Source organism: Eleutherodactylus coqui, chromosome 1, assembly GCF_035609145.1.
Source record: "Eleutherodactylus coqui strain aEleCoq1 chromosome 1, aEleCoq1.hap1, whole genome shotgun sequence".
NCBI classification, from domain to species: domain Eukaryota; kingdom Metazoa; phylum Chordata; class Amphibia; order Anura; family Eleutherodactylidae; genus Eleutherodactylus; species Eleutherodactylus coqui.
Genome location: NC_089837.1, coordinates 505,638,250 through 505,659,015, shown reverse-complemented (window position 1 = coordinate 505,659,015; position 20,766 = coordinate 505,638,250). Strand labels below are relative to the sequence as shown.

At 44.7% G+C, this 20,766-nt stretch overlaps 1 protein-coding gene across 1 annotated transcript in view; it reads right to left on the bottom strand.

The window, feature by feature from the left end:
• Positions 1-267: 267 nt before the first annotated feature.
• Positions 268-20,766, bottom strand: part of LOC136614191 (leucine-rich colipase-like protein 1) — a 63,442-nt gene continuing 42,943 nt past the window's right edge. The window contains exons 4-6 of the mRNA XM_066594104.1: positions 5,874-5,996; positions 1,982-2,113; positions 268-465 (exon numbers count right to left, since the gene is read on the bottom strand). Of these exons, the coding sequence (XP_066450201.1) occupies positions 376-465; positions 1,982-2,113; positions 5,874-5,996 (345 nt within the window). The 3' untranslated portion in view covers positions 268-375. The remainder of the gene's footprint in view (positions 466-1,981; positions 2,114-5,873; positions 5,997-20,766) is intronic.

The following is a 20,766-nucleotide window of genomic DNA, read 5'->3' as shown; positions in this document are numbered from 1 at the left end:
GTAAGTTTGAAGTCAGTTGTAAACACGCAGAGCACACGGATGTGAGAATTAGTCCGTCTGGATAAGCCCTTTATAGACTCCTCTATGAGCTCCATACATCAGCAGTCCTCCTATTACTTCTGTTCTAGACTCCTGGCTGCTACATTGTAACAAACTGCTGCTGTGTGAGCCAGACAAGAGGACGGCTTCTCAGCCTCTGAATGTCAATGTTTTCATTAACTGACAGCAAGCAGAGATTTTGAAATCAGTGAAGAAAGACAAAACATATCAGGAAGTTGTAGAAGCTTTATTTCCATAAGATTCACAACTTCTTGCAGATCCGTGTAGATACAGGCGGATACTTTCTCATCTTAGACTTAGTTATTTGCTGTTTGGCTACTTGCAGAAGTAACGGTCATTCAGGTCCATCTCACATGTAAGTCCTCTCGCACACGGGCAGTAATCCGGGTAGAGCCCATTAATAATCTGAAGAAAGAGATGATAGGGTTAATGAAGACACTTGTGACTCCTAACCACATCCGCTAGTCTTTAGTCCATGTAGACGGACTGATGTCGCTGTGGGGCGTCTTACATCAGAGTTTGTGTTTTTAACGCACAAATGTCATCTGATTGCAATCAGTGTTTTTTATGGGGGAGAAAAAAACGGAAGGCGGTCAAGATGATGTCATTTAAACCTCCCATTAAATTCAATGGGTGCGTAAATAAAACAGAAGTTACTCCCTCGCCGTACAGGGGCGTTTATTTTAAATACATTCATTGATTTTAATGTGCGATTCTGGTCCGAGAATCAAAAAATAAAGACTTGATAAAGACTGCTAAAGTCGGAGCGTCGCCTGCTGTATGGAGCAATAACACTTTATATTCCTTCGCTCCACCATTGATGCTGCCATTTGCTTCTCCACTGGATGTACTACGCTGGGACTAAGGATCCGAGGTCCCTTAAGTGGCTGTTGCACACATCTCTTCCGTGGCCTCTTTTTTGTGCATACGGAGGGGTGCTGGGGGACTTTCTTTTTGTTACATAGAATCAAAAAATAAGACATTCAATCTGTTAAAATTCAAATTAAAAAACCGCACATAAATAAACTCATCGCCTTTAAGGACTCCCGCGGGCGCACGCAGTATTAGCCCATGAAGAGCGCACCGTTGTTTCCTCTTGTGTATGTTGGATGTTTTTGCACGTTTCTCTGCTTGCATATTGCGTCTGTATTCACTGTGGTTTCCAGATGTGCAAAAAAACAAAACGCAAGAAAGATGAACTGATGTCATTTTTTCCGCACTTCCTTGCAACAAGTTTAAAAAACGCTCTTTCGGGGTGATTTTGGTCTGTAAATCGGGGTGACAGCAGGACATCCGCATCACATATCTACATCTGACTCCACCCATGCAGATCAGTCGTGTTGTGCGGACAGGGGATACGGCGGTGTGAATGGACCTGATTGCTCCAAGTTTTGTCCAAATTCTGTCAGTTTCACACTTGAGCATTAACCTCCTCCGTGTGAATAATATCGCGGCTCCTCAGCGCAGGTTTTGGCCGCGCAGCTTGTAGAGACGGAACACGAGGTTGTAGGGGGCGACAAAGATTGTGGTAATTTGTAGTAGAGGCTCCTGTCACCTCACTGCTGCGGGTACAAGTACCGGGTGTGTAGGTATTCATACACTGCCAGGAGGAGTAACAGAGGAACCACTGAATGTAGAGCTCTAAGATAAGAGGCTGCAGGATGGGTATTTTGTGGGCGATGCAAATATTTAGTAAAACCGACAATGAAGGGAAATAACCGTATTTGTGCTATTAGGAGTGGAGGCTGAAGAATCACCACATGTTCTATTTACGTGTCACATGAGAACAGGACATGTAATCTGTGGTGCCCGCACATCACACAACACACGGATGGGGCGCCCATGTGATCGGAGCGGCACCCGGGAATTCTGGGCACAACGAAGGGAGAAGCAGATACATCAGCCGCTTACAGATACTCACCAGAGGGTTACAGGTTGCATTTTCTGCTGCTCTTGGTGCACATTTATTTGTAGGAACACGGAACTCTGTGGATGTCCTACGACAACACCCACTGTCACATTCTGCACTTAGAGAACAGAAATCTCCATTGTCCTAAATATAAAAGAGAGACATAAATGTGATGTGATTGGAATTCTCTTTGTCTCGTTGTTCTCCTTCCTGAGATCGGCCACAATTATTACTTCACACCAGGAAGGAGAGGCTGTTAGGGACAGTTCAGGCGGTTGTTCCCCCATCTGTGCTGTCCGCGTATTTCACGGCACACGGACCCATATATGACAATCAGGCCCTTCACATGAGTGTTATTTCACGTGGATCCTGTCCTGTTCCGGTCCGTGTCATGGATGAGCAGGATATGTAATGTCTGCTACCCGCCGCTCAGACACCACATGGACGTACATCCGCGTGCGGTCCGCTGCGAGTTGGGCCCTAGATTCTCACGCACAAACATCCTACCAATATATGTAGCAAGGTCTGCAGCACACCAAAAGCGTAAATGCCAAATAGGCTGAGGCAATAATAAAAGTATGCAAAAGCCAGCAAGAGGACAGAACCCCGAACCTCTGTAGGGGTCATCCAATGCGGTGATCAGCGAGTGGCAGCATGATTGGCGCAAATATTAAAACTATCTTTATTCCTCCACTAAAATTGCGCCGATTCGGCGGCCTTGGTCTTTGCCGAGCTCCATGTATGCCGCCACTCGCTGATTACTACATGGGATACCTCACAAGCATCCGTCTGAGCGCACACTTAGACCTCTATCATTTAGTGTTATGGCTCTTCTTTCCCTATAGAGGTTCTGTTGGGAACAAGGCCTCCATAAACAGGAATAAGGCGCGATCACACGGGCTTTGTGGCGATTTTTTAATAGCGCAAAAGTCAATAGTACCTTTTAATGTTAAAAACACATCGCATGAAAATAACAGTTTTGTGCTTTGCGATGCAATAAAAAGGAGGCTCCATAGGGAAACACGGGAGATTGAAAAAAACAAGAAATATATTTTTTAAATGCAACATCGCAGAGTGAAAACCTTCCCAATATGAGGGAAACCATTGAGAATCATTGATTTCATAATTCTGCTATTTTACTCGCTCTCGCGTTGCACTGAAATCGTGTGATTTTATCGCCCATGAGAAACCCCACTAAGAGCTGTATGAGAACGGCACCCGGATTATTTTGTCAGTGCTTATAGCTCTACTGTTACTAGATGGGGGTCTCTAATACAGGGGCATTCGGTGCATAGTTATAACATAATGGGATTGGAGGAGAGATGCCTGTATATGGGGGTCATGGAGTAATGCTTCCCTCCAGCTGCTCCTCCGCCATTGTAAAACATAAGAGAAATACTCGGGGGCCGGACCCTGATGAGAGATGACGGTGCTACATGGGTGGATGGTTCTAAGGAGATTATTTCGTCCCCATATGGTGATATTGGAAGCTATATGGGGGGTTATTTCGTCCCAATATGGTGATATTGGAAGCTATATGGGAGGTCACTCCGAAACTATATGTGGGGTTATTTAGTCCCCATATGGTGATATTAGAAGCTATATGGGGGGTTATTTAGTCCCCGTGATATTAGAAGCTATATGGGGGGTTATTTAGTCCCCGTGATATTAGAAGCTATATGGGGGTTATTTAGTCCCCGTGATATTAGAAGCTATATGGGGGGTTATTTAGTCCCGATATGGTGATATTAGAAGCTATATGGGGGGTTATTTAGTCCCCATATGGTGATATTAGAAGCTATATGGGGGTTATTTAGTCCCCATATGGTGATATTAGAAGCTATATGGGGGGTCATTTAGTCCCGATATGGTGATATTAGAAGCTATATGGGGGGTTATTTAGTCCCCATATGGTGATATTAGAAGCTATATGGGGGGTTATTTAGTCCCCATATGGTGATATTAGAAGCTATATGGGGGTTATTTAGTCCCCATATGGTGATATTAGAAGCTACATGGGGGGTTATTTAGTCCCCAGATGGTGATATTAGAAGCTATATGGGGGGTTATTTAGTCCCCATATGGTGATATTAGAAGCTATATGGGGGTTATTTAGTCCCCATATGGTGATACTAGAAGCTATATGGGGGTTATTTAGTCCCCATATGGGGATATTAGAAGCTATATGGGGGTTTAGTCCCCATATGGTGATATTAGAAGCTATATGGGGGTTATTTAGTCCCCATATGGTGATATTAGAAGCTATATGGGGGTTATTTAGTCCCCATATGGTGATATTAGAAGCTATATGGGGGTTATTTAGTCCCCATATGGTGATATTAGAAGCTATATGGGGGGTTATTTAGTCCCCATATGGTGATATTAGAAGCTATATGGGGGTTATTTAGTCCCCATATAGTGATATTAGAAGCTATATGGGGGTTATTTAGTCCCCATATGGTGATATTAGAAGCTATATGGGGGTTATTTAGTCCCCATATGGTGATATTAGAAGCTATATGGGGGTTATTTAGTCCCCATATGGTGATATTAGAAGCTATATGGGGGTTATTTAGTCCCCATATGGTGATATTAGAAGCTATATGGGGGTTATTTAGTCCCCATATGGTGATATTAGAAGCTATATGGGGGTTATTTAGTCCCCATATGGTGATATTAGAAGCTATATGGGGGTTATTTAGTCCCCATATGGTGATATTAGAAGCTATATGGGGGGTTATTTAGTCCCCATATGGTGATATTAGAAGCTATATGGGGGTTATTTAGTCCCCATATAGTGATATTAGAAGCTATATGGGGTTATTTAGTCCCCATATGGTGATATTAGAAGCTATATGGGGGTTATTTATTAGTAAAGCGGGTGAGTGTTAAGCGAGAATGTCTGATGAAAATTAAGACATAGTAGAAATAACAGAAACATGGCCTGATGATAAGTGCGATTGGGGTGAATTTACAGGGTTACAATCTCTTCAGAAGTGACCATGGGAACAAGAAAGGGGGGGGGGGGGGGTATGTTTGTATGTTAAATCCTACTTAATACAAGAAAACAAAAATCAGCGCCTACTCACACACAACGATTTTCAAAAGAATGTGAGTTACTTTTAAGTACTCACCTGGTGCTCGGCCAAAACTCCTGTCCAGGAGATTGACCGACACCTTATATCCAAGTTGGCTTGTAACGTCTCTGGAGTCCCGGATCCGATTACCGGAGAGCGTCTCTGGGGTTTACAGCCGTGACAGGCTGTTTGCATACCTCTCGTGTCAAATGGAAAAATTTCCCCGGCACTCGTCGGTTCCAGCAGAAATAGAGGACACAATGTCCGTGAATAACTTTAAATAATTTATTGATTCGTACGCTACGCGTTTCTGCGGGTTATCCCTGCGGTTGTCGAGGCTACAAGAAGATATAGGTGTAGAAGATGATCTACTCCTGATCCCTGTTATGTAGGGCCTCCCCATTGGGCCCCCGATCCGGCCCTGTACTTACTTACTCTCTCCACCGCTCAGCAGTGAACTCTCTTATTTTATTTGCTTTTTGTGTTTTAAACTACTAAACAAAACTTTTACATCCATGTGTCATGTATGATAGAGCCAGTCTGTGTCCCAGATGCCAAGTTAGAGCGTTAGCCACAGCTAGAACATAGGCCATGAAGTGTTCCCCGGGCATTGTTCTGGGGCATAGCGCCACCCTGTGCCTTTCTTGATAGAAGAAGCTCAAGTTTTTCATTTTTTCATTTTGTTGTTTGTCTCGGCGCATTTAGCTGTGAAATCCATATAGGAAATATATGGTGTAAAATGTAACAATTCAAAGCCCGTGTGAATGAGACCTTATACTGAATATGTGGAGGGGAAACCGGGACAGCAGCTGGTGACAGGTACTCACCGGGCCGAGACATTCCTGAGGTCGTCGTTTTGGTCCACATTCATCAACTGCCCGGCGAGAGGTACTCCTGAAGCAACACCCGCTATTACACAGGTCACTAGAATAACATGAATCTCCATCGTTCTAAATATAAAACAGAGGAGAGATACGTTTTAGGAATCCATTTATAAGGTCTCACATTTATGTCACATAAAGAAGTGCGCTTTCTAAAAATTACTGACACATCATACGGACACGCAAAAAGTTTTGATCGCTGGGGGTGCAGATGCTAAGACCCCACTGATTGCTAGAATAAAGCAGCTGAAGCCTCATCCCAGCGCTGTCACTGCTGGTTCGCTGAGGATGGGCCGTAGTCTTTATATTGAGCCCGTCTTCAGCCAGATAGCAGGGACAGCACTGATGAGCGCTTTAGCTGGCTTGTTCTAGTGATGGGTTGGGGTCTCGGCACTCAGACCCCCAGTGTACAGAAACCTTTGACAAGTCCATATGTAATGACAAAACTATATGAAATCCCATTTAGGGCCCATTCACACCTGCATTTAGGGCTTCAGCCACAATTCTGTTTCTCTTTCATTTTTGGAGCGGAAAAGTGAAATTAAAATGGAAATAATCATTTCCATTTTTTTCTTATTGATTTTATTGGGTTTTCAAAGTAAAGGAAAACAAACGGATAACTCGATGTTACCTCCATATCATTAGGTTTACATTTTTTAAAAATTAACAAATAGCGCTGCAGACGTGCCAGTGGGGGAAAAAAAACAACGAAACAGAAGCAGATAGAAAGCTTTCCGTTTTTTGAAAACCAATTGAAATCAAGGAGAAAAAAAGGGAACTTTTATTTACATTTTCAATCTGTTTCTCTGCTCTTAAAACAGAATTGTGACAGAAGCCCTAAACGCCGGTGTGAATGGGCCCTCACACCGCTGAAGAGTATTCTCATCCAGGGGAACTATTTTGCACATTGAGGGTACATATACACATAGCGGAAATGCTGCATCACCTGACCAGCGGCGCTGAGCCCACTAGAGACCGCCGAATGAAGGGGTACGCTGCAGTGCAAGGAAGTGCGAGGTGAGAGGGAGAACTGTGTGAGCCGCTATGTGTAAACATCCCCTAATTACCACTCAGCCCAGCTGATAGTGGGCAGAGCTGACAGGCACACACTGTGATTTAGGAATGCTCTTTATAACTTGTGTTAATCATCGTGATTGGCTGGGCGATAAAATTGGGTCCAGTTTTGCTAAATTGGATTGGATCATCCTGATCTAATTTTTGCAAAAATTGCCAAATTATTGACTTCCTACTTAGAGGAGAGGGGACGGGTGTGCTGGTGCCGTGTGGCTGCCTTGCAGTGCTGGAGATCTAGATTTCCATCAGCAGTGCTGCCCACTGGGCCACCACCACCTCCACTGTTGTTCCAGGGACATTTTGAAGGCCAAATTAGAGAACCCGATTTTTGCTGCCTTTGATTTTAATGAAGGTTGGAAGAAGGAGTCTCAATTGGCAATTATTTTTTTTAAATCGGGTCAGTCGGTCACTGCAAAACCAATTACAGTTAAATCTCTAGATTTGTTGGTAATCCGTCTGAAAGCAATCAGCCAAACTTGAAACCAATGAAAGTCGAGGTAATTGTTTCCATAGCAATCAATGTAAATCCAATTAATTTGTTCTAGACATTCCAGAAAACACACCCCGCCTCCCAGCAAGAGATTGCTCTAATTGGCTAAATTATGACTAGCAAGCAGAGGTTTGTTACAAAAGAGTTAAAACAGACAGAAGGAAAGGCAAATAATTATAGTAAAGTAATTGTATTATGATTGAAAAGTATATAGGAGAGGAAAAATGTATTGTATAAGGAGCAGAGTCAGATAATCAGTTACCATAAACCCATCATATAATCTCCATGTAGATACGTGTAATACAGTTACTTTATTGTAATTATTTGCCTTTCCTTCTGTCTGTTTTAACTTTTTTGTAACAAACCTCTGCTTGCTAGTCATAACGTGATGCAATTAACTTCTGAACACACCCACCACACCATTCCCCAGTCGTTCCCCTCTTGACAAGCTAGCACACACAGGTATTGCTTTTTTTACTTTAATTTGTATTCTGTCTATAAATGTTTTGCGTATCTCATACCTCAGAGCTGTTGACAAAGGCTATCGTAGCCGAAATACGTTCAGCGCGGACCTGTGAGCTGTATGCTTTCTATTCAATAAAGGACATATTTTTTAATGGTAGCAGCTCCTCTCCACTTCTACTTTTCTCAACTGGTCACTAAGGGGTAAAGATACAGGGCACCTAATTACCCTGATCAACCCAGTCCCTTGGCAAGACTCCAATATATGATGCACACTAGACCTTAAGTCTCTCTACTCTACTATCCCAAATGATCTAGGGATTAAGGCAGTTGAACACTTTCTGAGTGGAGATTTTCTAACATCGCACCAACAAAAACTTTTTATTTACCAAGTTTGCACCCAGCTCTGCCAACCTTTTTCTGGGTGCATCTGAAGAAAGTCATTTTAATGATTCCTGCATTGTATTTTTTAGGGGATTTATTGACAATATCTTATTGACCTGGAATGGGGACTTGGAGGATTTAACATCTTTTATTGTTAATTTGAATAAAAACAACTGACCTCGGGTTTTCTGGTACTATGAACCCTGTTAGTGCGGCCTTCTTAGACTTGGAATTATTTATTCCTAAAGGTAACACCCGAAGTAAATCCCATTTTAAGCCCATTGATTTAAATAGTTACCGAAACTCTTGCAGCGAAGAACTGGAAAACTAATATCCAGTATGGACTGTTAAAAATGGATTAAGAGAAACTGTTCTTCTACCCGAACATACAGTGAACAGGCGAAAATCAGGAAAACAAGATTTAAGAATAAGGGGTATCCTAAAACACTTATTGCATCGGCATATACAAAAGCCTTGGAAGAAGATCACCATGGTGACAAAAATAGAATAGACATGATTCCGAAGAAAAATGACTTTAGTTTGAAAACTCTGTTCATTACCCGCTACAACTCCCAGCATGCCTCTATAAAATACATGCTTTTTAAGCAATGTGGAATCCTAAAAGGAGACCCCTTTTTACTTAATGATACCCCAGATAACCCTAAAGTTGTTTTCCACAAAAAGAACCCTAAAAACATCTTTGCAACTTTGTGTCAGGATCCGCGGCCCGCGGGTCCTCCGTGCCCACATCTCTGGTCATGCCACCCAGCATTTAAACGTCTATGCGCTCCTGACCTTGCCAGTGTTAGTGTGGTCTTCCTGCTGTACCCGCGTTTCCTTGTATTTGACTCCCGTTTTGATTCTCTGCTTTCTGGACCCAACTTGCCTTTGCCTGACCCTTTGTACTGCGTACCCTCCTGTTGCCGACCTGGATAGCTTGGCTTGCCTGAGTGTTTCGTTTGTTCCAGTGTCTGTCTGTTGTCTGTCCCCATGTCCCACTTCCCTAGTGAGTGTAGGGACCATCGCCCAGTTGTCGCCCTGGGGCTTAGCCCAGGGGGCAAGTAGGTAGGGACAGGGGTTGCGGGCGGTTTTCAGGGACTTCCAGTATCCCGGTTCCTTGACACTTTGTGTTCTCACATTAATCTACCTACTTTGAAAAACACATTTCTGAAACCCTTCATAGGCTCCTTAGATGTGGCTTGTAAAGGTGCAACTGCTGTCTGTATGTGCAACATGGAAGAAAGGAGATTCCTATAAACCCGGATCAGGACCCAATTAAATAATGGCCGTTTTTAAACTGTGGAGTAAGCGATGTCATTTATCTTGTTGAGCCCCCTGTGGCCTTAAGTATATCCGACGAACTATAAATGCTTTAAGAACACATTTTATCATTTCTAATGGATATATAAAAGATAGTGCTTCTCGATAATTTTTACATGTCCTCGACAGATACGTGACAGAACTCTGTGTCACCCCAATGAAATATGTAAAGTCAAGGTTATTCTCACGATTAAAGTCAAAAGAAATGTCCTGGATTTTCAGACTTTATACTTTTGTTCCAAATTTCTTAATGAAGTCCTAGAGAAATAGTAATTTATTGTTATTTTTATCATGTTCCCGATATATTTATATATTTCTATCAATATTATCTTTTTTATATCTTTTACATGACTCCTTTCATGCATCCATGATGTATTATGACCCTGCGTGGTGCTGTAGTGACATCATCACGCTCTTGGACCTCACACAGCTGCGCACACTGGGCACTTGCCCCCAGATGGAACACAATTAGTCTGCGGTGCCATGGTGTGCTAGACACTAGCATCCATGCTCCGTGTGGCTGCCTTTGATAACTTGTCCATGTCCACTGGCATCATTCGGTGGGGCGTGCCGCCTGATGGTTCCACCATTGTGGTGAGTCTTTATAAATATCTCTCTCTCCTTTATGTCAAATTCTTCATGATAAAGGTGCATGTTAGCACCAGAACGTGTTGCATCTAACCTTGTGCTCCTTACCCCACTCCTTGTTACCGGATTACAGAATTTTATCACTGATCATTTAGACTTCTCCCTGATGTGTTTGGTCTAAGAAAAGGGGGTGGGGAATGGGGGGGGGGGGGATATTCTTAAGCTAGGGTCTGTACCCCCTCCTCTTCATGTAAGTCATTTAGCCTAATTCTCCTACTAACTCTTTAAAGTGCAGAGCATTTAAAGGGGTTAATAGCGCTGATCATTCACTCGGCTAATTGCAGCTATTGCCCGCAGTTGTCAGCTGTAATAAACAGCTGTAGTCCACTCTGTATGAAGAGAGGTCACCCTGCGATCTCTCTTCATACTTACCCCAACGCTGCAGGACGTAAATGTACATCCTGGAGCATTAAGGGGTTAAGTTATATACATCAACAATGCCTTGAGGGTCAGATGTCTTAACCTGAGCATCATGAAGAAAGAGTTTGCATGTTTTAGCTGTACGAGTTTTTGCTTGTTTCACTAATGTAGATCCAGTTTTATCGCCTTGCCAGTAGTATGTTAATAGTTAGAGATGAGCAAACGTACTCGTTTAGGGCGATTTCGCAATCAAGCATCGCTTTTTTTCGAGTAACTGACTACTCGGGCGAAAAGATTCGGGGGGTGCCGGGGGTGAGCGGGGGGTTGCAGAGGGGAGTTTGGGGGGGGGGGGGAGAAGAGAGAGAGCTCCCCCTGTTGCCCACTAACCCCCGCTCCACCACGCCGCCCCCCGAATCTTTTCACCCGAGTAGTCAGTTACTTGAAAAAAGCGATGCTCGAAATTGCCCTAAACGAGTATGTTCGTTGATCTCTATTAATAGTAATTCTCCTAGAGCTAGGTCATGTTCATAGACATGAAGCTCCTGGAGCTGCTGGTGTAGGGCCAATATCTCTCTATCCAAGGAGTAGGATGCTTTGTTTAATCAGTGCAATGTGCATAGTTGTGAGGACAGTAATAAGTCATTGCTATGTTTTTTATCGTAAGATGCTTGCTTGATAAAATGACCCTTGATAGTAGCTTTATGTGTGCACCAGAGTTGGGTTAGAAACCTCAGCATTGCCATTGAGATTTAAGTAATCCAGGAGGTCCTGCAGTGACTGAAAGCCCATTCAGACAAAACGATTATCGGCCAAAATTAACTCAAAGGCGATCTTTTAAGCAATAATCGCTGTGTCTAAACACGCGGCCATTATGCACGGTTCGTGCACAATTCATTCATCGGTGATTTCTAGCAAGCTAGAAATCACCAATAACTCTTATCAGTGCTGCACGCTGATTTTCTTAGCAGACAGCGCTGATACCATTCTTTCAGCTGATATCCCGCTGGGACTTCTCAGCAGAATACCAGCTGCAAGCTCTGAGAACTAAGCTGCTGTCAGCACTCCCGCTGCTTCTTAGAGCTATCAGCTCAGCGGGATACCGCTGATAACTCCGAGAGCAAAGCAGATATTTGCATATACAAAGCAGCTGCTGTTCTCAGAGTATCAGCGGTGTCCTGCTCCACCTGCATTTAACTCTTTAAGTAGCTAATTAGCTACTTAAGAGTTATGCAAAGATGATCGCTCAAAACTGTCACTGAAACTGTCATCTGAGCGATCATCTTACAGTGTAAATGCACCTTAAGGTATATATTTTGGGTGCTGTAATATGTAATTATTCAGGCACCAAGTAGCAGTGGGTGGTTGATTAAATTATTCTTAAAGGGTCCATGCTACCCCGGCATGCTTTGGCCAGGTTATGGTCGCTACTGTCGTAAATATAACATTTTTTTTATAAGGGTTTATGTCTATTAGAGTAAAATCAATTCTGCTGTGTACTTTTTGAGGATGTGGAAAAAAATGTATAATTTTTAAATATATAATGTATTAGTGGTCTGGATGGAGCAGTCGCAGGTCTCTGAGCTCTGTGAGATTCGGCCCTGCAAAGCGACAAGAAGAAGGAGACCTGAGAAAGGGAAAGCTTACAGAGACTCCCTTTGGCGATGGCTGCAAGGAGGAGAATGAAAACCGGACTGCAGGGGCTCACATCGTTCTGCACCACTCGTACAAGCGGAGGAGAAGAATAGACTGCCGGCACACAGGAGAAGTGGACCGGAGGACATCTTGAAGAAAAACAAGGGTAGGAGACCTTCTCCCATTCCCCCACTTTCGGGATCCCATAATGCGGCTGCAGCGGAAAATTGGGGATCAGGTCACAGCAGAGAGGCGCAGGCAGGAACTTCTAAAATGGTGCCTGCTTTCTCTGATGCAAGTAAAACTCCCGCCCTTTAATTACAGCAGCGACACTCCACAGCGATGGGGTCTCCTGCAAACCACCCAAAACCCCGAGCTGCAGGAAAGAGACTCTGATGCAGTCTCAGGAGACCCTGAAGACCCCATTCTAAGTATTTCTTGCTCTGAACAAGCAGCATCAGAACTGTTTATAAAAGAAATGATCCTAGCCCTGAGGGGGGGCGCTTCAAAGAGATTTATCATCTATCTCAACATTACTAAACTCTTACATGGCAGAGCTAGGAAATAGAGTAGAACATCTGGAAAGTAAAATGGTGCAAATCACACAACGATCTTATTGATGCACACTATAATGTGGTGGGAGAGTTAGAAGCATTAAAGTGCAAAGTGGCAGATATAGAAGACAGGAACAGGCACAGCAATCTAAAAAGCAGAGGAATTGCGTGGTCAATCCCGCGATCTGAGTTAAAAGAATTTATCCAGCAGCTCATAAAACATCTGTTGCCTGGCACCCCCTCAGAGGAAAGAATAATCGACAGAGCGCATAGACTGCCACATCCAAAATCAGCCTGATCATCTACCTAGAGACGTTATAGTGAGGATTCATTTTTTCCATATCAAGGAAACCATACTGTTCGCAGTTAGGAAGAATGCATCCCTGCCTGTACCATATGAGCAAATAAAACTTTTTACAGATCTTTCCCAGATGACTATTAAAACTAGGAAAACGTTCTGCAATATCACCCTGGCCCTGCGGGACAACAAGATCCCTTACAAATGGAGATTCCCACCTAAAATGATTATAGCCAAATAGTTAATTTTATACAAAATCCTGAAGACGGACAACAACTCTTGCAAAAGTGGAAAATTCAATTGTAAAACATGAGCGCTCCGTCACGCCTTAATCCAGATTGGGTCAAAATCCTTAACCGCTTTATTAATAGGAGAGCCTTTCAATGTGCTCCTTGCTTCATGGTCTCTCACTATGAGGAGTCGCCTGTTGAAAATATTAAGGTTCCTTTCTTTAAGGTTTGATTTAAGAAGGTCCTGAGTCTTGCAATGGCTGGACATTTTTCCCCCTAAAACAAAGAAGGGTGTCCTTTTTTGATGACGTTTGAGCATTCAGAGAAGGACATTGTAGCTAAGATTCTCCAAAGTTTGTGGTTCCCCACCTGGTCAGGTGATTCTCCTCTATCCTGTCAATTTCCCCTATTTTGGAGGTAAATTCTGACCGCTAATTTTTCCTCAGTAATACTGGAGCACATTCTGGAATGGGAACCTGAGAGAGTTTCTTCCTGCCGGACCATTTGGAACTGTTTGGAACTAGGTAATAAAAACCCATATATAAAACGGTAAACAGACCTGCCATCATGAGTATGAAACTTATGTCCTTTAACGTGAAGGGGCTTAATTCTCCATACAAACGAGCCTTCCTATGGAAAGATGCTTAAGCAGCTTGGGCAGACATCATTTGTTTGCAAGAGACTGACTTTACAAAAGAGAGACACCTAAGGTTGTCCCACCCCAAGTTTCCAATGATGTTTATGTCAAATACGGAAAAGAAGGCGGAGCCTGACCGCTGTGCTTAATGGCCGCTTGAGAGCAGAGCTCCGGCGGCAAGACACCTTCTGGAGGTCACAGCAGCTTCTTAAAGCAACGAAATGAGAAGAGTCGGGAGGGAGAGAGCCGCGGAACACGCTGGGACGCCGAGGGGAAGCGGAGGACAAGCCGGTATGCAGCGCTTCCTTAAAGAAAAAAGCCCCCGTTCACCGCTGTTCCCAGCCAAGATGGCGCCGGCTGCAGCTCACAGTAAGGAGGGGGAGGAGGGAGCTAGCTCCGATAATGAAGATGGGGAAACAGTCTCAAAGGGATTCATGAAGGATTTAATCATGAAAGCCCTGCAACCGATAATGTCTGAGCTGGGGGAGATAAAAGAAGACATAAGACACCTGGGGAGAAGAGTAGAGGAACTGGAGACATCCACGTCCTCTTTAACAAGCCACGCTTCTGAAATGGCCCAGATTCTGCAGCTGCATCAGGATCACCTTAACAGAGCCCTCTTGATGCAGGAGGACTTGGAAAATAGGAATAGGAGATGTAATATTCGCATCAAGGGGCTTCCGGAGTCTTGGGCCACGGAAAGTCTTTCTAAGGTAGCTAAAGAAATCTTCTCTTCCCTGCTTGGCCCAGAGAGGGCCGCCCCAATATCAATAGAACGGATTCACAGAGCCCTCAGGCCCCTCCCGGCGAACGCTGACCCACCAAGGGACATAATTTGCAGTTTGTTGTCTTTTCAGGACGCGTTCGCCATTTTGAGAGCCGCCAGAAATTACAAAAATTTAAAATATGCCGAGGCTCCTCTGCAGATTTTTCAGGACCTTGCCCCTACCACCCTAACCAAACGTCGCCTGCTTCGGCCACTGCTGGAGATACTCAAGGAAAAGGGTATTAAGTATGCTTGGCTGTTTCCATTCGGCCTGGGTTTCTCCCACAGGGGTCACAGGATAAATATCAGAGACCCTGGAGACCTGCAGGCGTGCTGGCGACTACTTGAAATAGAGCCGCTGGATCTCCCGAGTTGGTTGCCACTCCCGGGGCTGCCTGACCTACCAAAGCTTCCCTCCCCGTCTGCTTGGACATCAGTTGGACCCGCTAAATCTCCCAGAAACAAAAAAAAGAAGAGTCGTGACAACACACCCGCGGGTGACTGAACCTTAAGCAGCAGTCTTTCAGTTGGATGCTTTTACCCAGAGCCCTTAGGGAGAGTTTGGTGATTCACCCTCTCTAAGCTATCCCAAAATGCTTGAAAACGTTTTGTATCTACGACAGGCTGAGGATCAGGCCGGGAAGTCTTTGTGTTTGGACTTGAGGTTCCGTAAAGAGTATCGGGTGGACTTGTTTGGACTTCTAGTTGTCCAGTCGCTCGTGCGGCTCGCAGGGATCGCGGTTGACCCTCTCGTTTCGACTCATGATAACCATACCCTTTGAAAGTTTAAATGCTTGCTTTCGTTTTAAGTTTCTGACCTCCAGGGATGTCTGTCAGGGCAGGCTTGGTGCAGTGCGGCTTCTCTGCCTGGTGGCGTTTGTTGCCGGTATCGCTCCCCTGGAGGAGTTTATCGTACTGCACACCGCCTCCACTGACCGTCCTTGGACTGACTGGTCTTGTTGATCACTTGTTCACATATTCAGAGTTCGTATTACTCTTTCCTTGTGTTTCTTTCCCCCTCCTTGTGTATCCTCCCCCCCCCATCTCGCTTTCCTTACGATACAGAAAGCTCATATAAAATACTAAGGAATTACTCACGTGTCAGCCTTCTCTACTCTAGGTCACCCTTTTAGTCTGCCATGCCTCTCTCTCAACAGCCGAAGACGAATGAGCTCCTCCGCGTCTCCTCATTTAACGTGAGAGGGATCAACTCCCCATTCAAGCGTCACAGTGTGGCTCAGCTTCTTCGAAAATATGGCACAAAAATCGCCTTTCTTCAGGAAACGCATTACAAGAGGGGTAAGTGCTTGGCCCTTCCGGGCAGACAGTTCTCATTGGGCTTCCACAGTTCACACACAACCTCAGCTTCTAAGGGGGTCTCTATCTTTTTCCATAGCTCTGTCCCCTTCACATGCGAAGCACAACACACCGACGAGGAGGGTAGGGTGATTCTCTTGAGGGGACACATCCAAAACTTTAAGATTACCCTGGCCAATTTTTACGCCCCAAATTCTGGTCAGGTTCCCTGGCTGGTCGGGCAGTTAGAGACCCTTAAGGAATTCGCTGTGGGCCCCATCATCTTAGGGGGTGACCTAAATTTGACGATGAACCCTTTAGTAGACTCGTCAACTGGACGTTCGCAGATCTCACAAATTAAACTGAAGAGGCTACATCGAGCCCTTTCTGAGTTGGGCTTGGTGGACGCCTGGCGCCAGTGTTCCCCCTCCGCAAGGGATTACACTTATTTTTCTCAGGTCCATGCTTCTTTTCAGAGGCTCGATTATGTCCTAATAGCCTCTGAACTCCTGCCTTTTTTGGTAGATTCAGTGATTGCTACCACCACTATTTCTGACCACGCTCCGTTACATGTGAACCTTACAATGCTCTCCAACACCCCTAAGGAGTGGAGGTGGCGGTTAAATCCTGCCCTTTTAGACTCTGAGGACGACAGGATGATGCTCTCCAAACAACTGGAGGAATTTTTCAGATTTAACTCTGGAAGAGACCAGTCGGCGGCCCTTGTGTGGGAAACGCATAAAGCGTTTATCAGAGGCCATTTAATAGCTTTAGGTTCCAGATAAAAGAAGTTACAACAAAGGGAAATAGACAACTTGCTGGGGCAAATCGCGAAACTAGAGCACTCCACTAAACTTAAGCAATGTAAAGAAAACCTGAATAAGCTGAAGGCGCTCAGGAAGGAACTAAATTTATGCCTGAGGTCTAGATTTAACAAAAGATGTCTTCATCTAAAACATATAGTGTACGTCCAAGGCAACAGAGGAAGTAAATATGTCATCACAGATAAAGAAAGCCCGCGCAAAAAACCAGATTGATATAATAAAGGCCCGTTCGGGAACTAAAGTCACCTCTTCCACTGACATTGCGGTTGAATTCCAACATTTCTACTCCCAGCTATACAATTTGCGACCTCGGAGGAATCTGGAAGAGATCCTTAAATCTAACACCCAGATCGCAAACTATTTACAAAAACTTAAACTCCCCGGATTGGAGAGGGAATCAGCTAACTCTCTCCTTGCCCCAGTAACAGAAAAGGAAGTAAACAAAACCCTTGATTCATCCCCTCCGGGTAAAAGCCCCGGTCCAGATGGCCTCCCCCTCATATATTATAAATCCCTACGTCCCATTCTTGTCCCGAGACTAACAGAACTGTTTAATAATCTCATGAATGGCGGCTCTTTACCAAGGCAGGCCCAGGAAGCCCACATCACGTTGATTCATAAAGAGGGCAAGGACCCGGAGATGTGTGGCAGCTATAGGCCCATTTCTTTGATAAACTTGGACGTCAAGATGTGGGCTAAACTTCTCGCCAGGAGAATGGAGAACTATATCCCGCTCTTGGTAAATAGAGAACAGGCTGGCTTCGTGAGGGGCAGGGAGGGAAGGGACAATAGCACACGTATTCTCCATGCAATCCAGTATGCTAATGCAAAGAAAATCCCCCTCGCTCTGGTCAGTACTGATGCCGAAAAGGCTTTTGACAGAGTTGATTGGGGATATATGAGATCTGTCTTGCTACATTTCAACTTCCCTCCCTCCTTTGTAGAAGCCATCTTTACTCTATACGCTGAGCCTCATGCTAGGCTAAAAATTAATAACACCCTTTCCCCTCCATTTGAAATAAGTAATGGCACGCGCCAGGGGTGTCCGTTGTCCCCCTCCCTGTTTATATTAGCCCTGGAACCCCTCCTGCAGGAAGTGAGACTGGACCAGGAGATTCGGGGACTAAGAGTAGGGGACTGTGAATTATCGGCGACGGCGTTCGCAGATGATGTTATTTTTACAATTACGAATCCAGAGAGTGGGCTACCGAGACTGATCACCTGCCTAGAGCAATTTGGAGCACTCTCGAACTTCAAAATTAATTTCAACAAATCAACAGTCCTGGGCGTCGCGATTCCAAAAGCTAGGTACGAAAGGCTGAGGGTGGGCTCCCCGTTCTCCTGGTCCAGCTCATCAATAACTTTTCTGGGAGTAAAGCTAACTGGGAGGATAGAGGATCTCTACCCTGCAAATTTTCCCCCGCTGCTAGCTAAAATAAAGTCCCTGCTCCAGAACTATGATGTACCGTACATCTCCTGGTTTGGGAGGAAAAACCTCATAAAGACCTACATACTCCCCATCGTCCTATACCAGATTAGATCCCTTCCGGTTCACTTGCCCGCCAGCTTCTTTGACACCCTTAGATCCTTGTTCATAAAGTTTATTTGGAGACAGAGGAGCCCCCGGTTGGCGTATAGTCTCCTGATCAGAGGAAGAGATGAGGGGGGAATAGGAATGCTGAACGTATATGATTACTACATAGCCTCCCACATTAGTAACTGGCAGAGACTCACCCTGACTGGAGAGGACCCTCTCCTATATCAGTTGGTAGCAGAATTGTATGGGACCTCTGCATTGGCGGATCTGTGGTTCACTAGGAAGAATACATATAGGAGCAAAGGGTTCAATCCTTTGCTGAGAGGACCCTGTGAGGCGTGGGACCTGCGGAGGGAGACACTGGCGCCCACGCCCTCTCCCATTACTCCCATAGGCTCTATCCCAGCTCTCTTGGGACTGCCGCCGGATCCCTGTACGAAGAGACTCTGGATGACACTTAGCAATAGACCTCTCAGCGAGCTCCAGGCTATGAGACACTTGGGACCGAGAGAGATAGTGGAGTCCCTGCTGCCCGCCCAGCCACTGTCATTCCTCCAACGGGCTCAGATTGAGGGAGTGATTAAGAAATTTAACCAGACCTTCACGTCTTCCAGACCTCTTACCGCATTTGAGAGGGCAGTGAAAGACAGTAGAACAGGCAGCAAGAAAATTGTGTTCATTCGCAAATCCTGTTCTTCTTCCTTACAAATTGCAAAGCCAGCTTTTCTATACTCCTGGGAAAAAGAGCTACATATCACACTGTCACCCCACGAAACACACATAATCTTGAAATTTGCCTACGGGCTTTCCCCCTGCATCACCTCGCAGGAAGCCCATTATAAGCTCCTTGCCAGGTGGTATAGGACACCCCAGTGGCTCGCTGACCACAAACTTTCCCCTGACAATAAGTGCTGGAGATGTGGGGGCGACACGGGCACCTTTTTACACATTTGGTGGAGTTGTCCGGTACTGGAGGCTTTTTGGCAGGAGATCACGGTGTCGTTACAAAAGATTTCGCCAGGCTTTACACTCTCACCTGAGGTTTTGTTTCTGTGGAGGCCCACGAGTAGCTTTAATCCTCGCAAGCATAAATTGCTGGCCCACGCAATTGATGCGGCCAAGGCACTTATCCCTCTTCTCTGGTTGCAAAAGTTTCCCCCCCTCCTGAGTCAGTGGAGGGACAGAATGGACCTGACTTACAACTTGGAGGAGCTCTCTGGCTGGGCCACTGGCTCCCATGAAAAATTCGTGGAGGTCTGGGGTCTGTGGAGGGAGGTACGTGATCAGGTAGGCCACTGAGCACCTCAAAAGGCTGGCTGGCTTGGCAGCGCCGTGGCTGAGCTCACTTGGACCCCTCCCCCTTCTTGTCCTCCCCCCCCTCCCCACCACACCCACGAACCGATGTATGTATCCCCCCGTCTTCTTTTGTTAGTAGGATGTCACCACACTATGCTAGATAGACCTTTGTTACGGTTTGCATTACTGCCTGTGTGGCGCCGTCCTTGCCAGGATCACATGTGATGTAATTAAGGTTTCAGGCAATTTGTTATTGTATGTTTGGCTGTGTTAAAATTAATAAAAAAATTGGATTTGAAAAAAAAATAAAAAATACGGAAAAGAAAAAAGCAGGTGTTCTTATAGCAATTAGAGATTCTATTGATTTCAAACTTGTTAAATCCAAAATAGATGAAAAGGGGAGATATATAATACTAATTTGTGACGGTAATGGGTTTCCTGTAACATTGGTAAACATGTATGTACTGAACAATGCTCAAATACGATTTCTTAATATGGTGATGAGAAAGGTTTTAATTTCTGATAGAAGTATAGACACCAACAGCAGAGGCAGAACGGTAGCACCTACACTAGCACCATGGCTGCTAAAAGAGGAACTCTATGATACAACGCAAACACAAAAAAGTACTCCTACTCCACAAGACATAGAACCTGGACTAAGACTGACATGATCTTAGTGGATTTTTTTTTGTTACCAAGAGTGAAGGAGGCCTCGATTGGAACCACTCACCGAAGAAGAAATTTAATTAAAACTACTGATTTTATTGAAAATTCTTAAAAACTTATTAATGGACAGACTGAAACATATATTTTTCAAAAATGAGGGGAATTTATTGATAATTTGTGGCCAGAAAATTCCCCTACCCCAAAAAGAAACCCATTCTCTTTGATCGTACTATTGTTCCAAATACAGAGTATCAATCCACTTTATTATTAGTGTTTGTACCACAGGTGGAGACACCCCCTAGGTGTTAATTCAGTAAGATCAACAGATCGGGAAGGTCATTCCCTTTTAAAGTTTATCTAAGAGC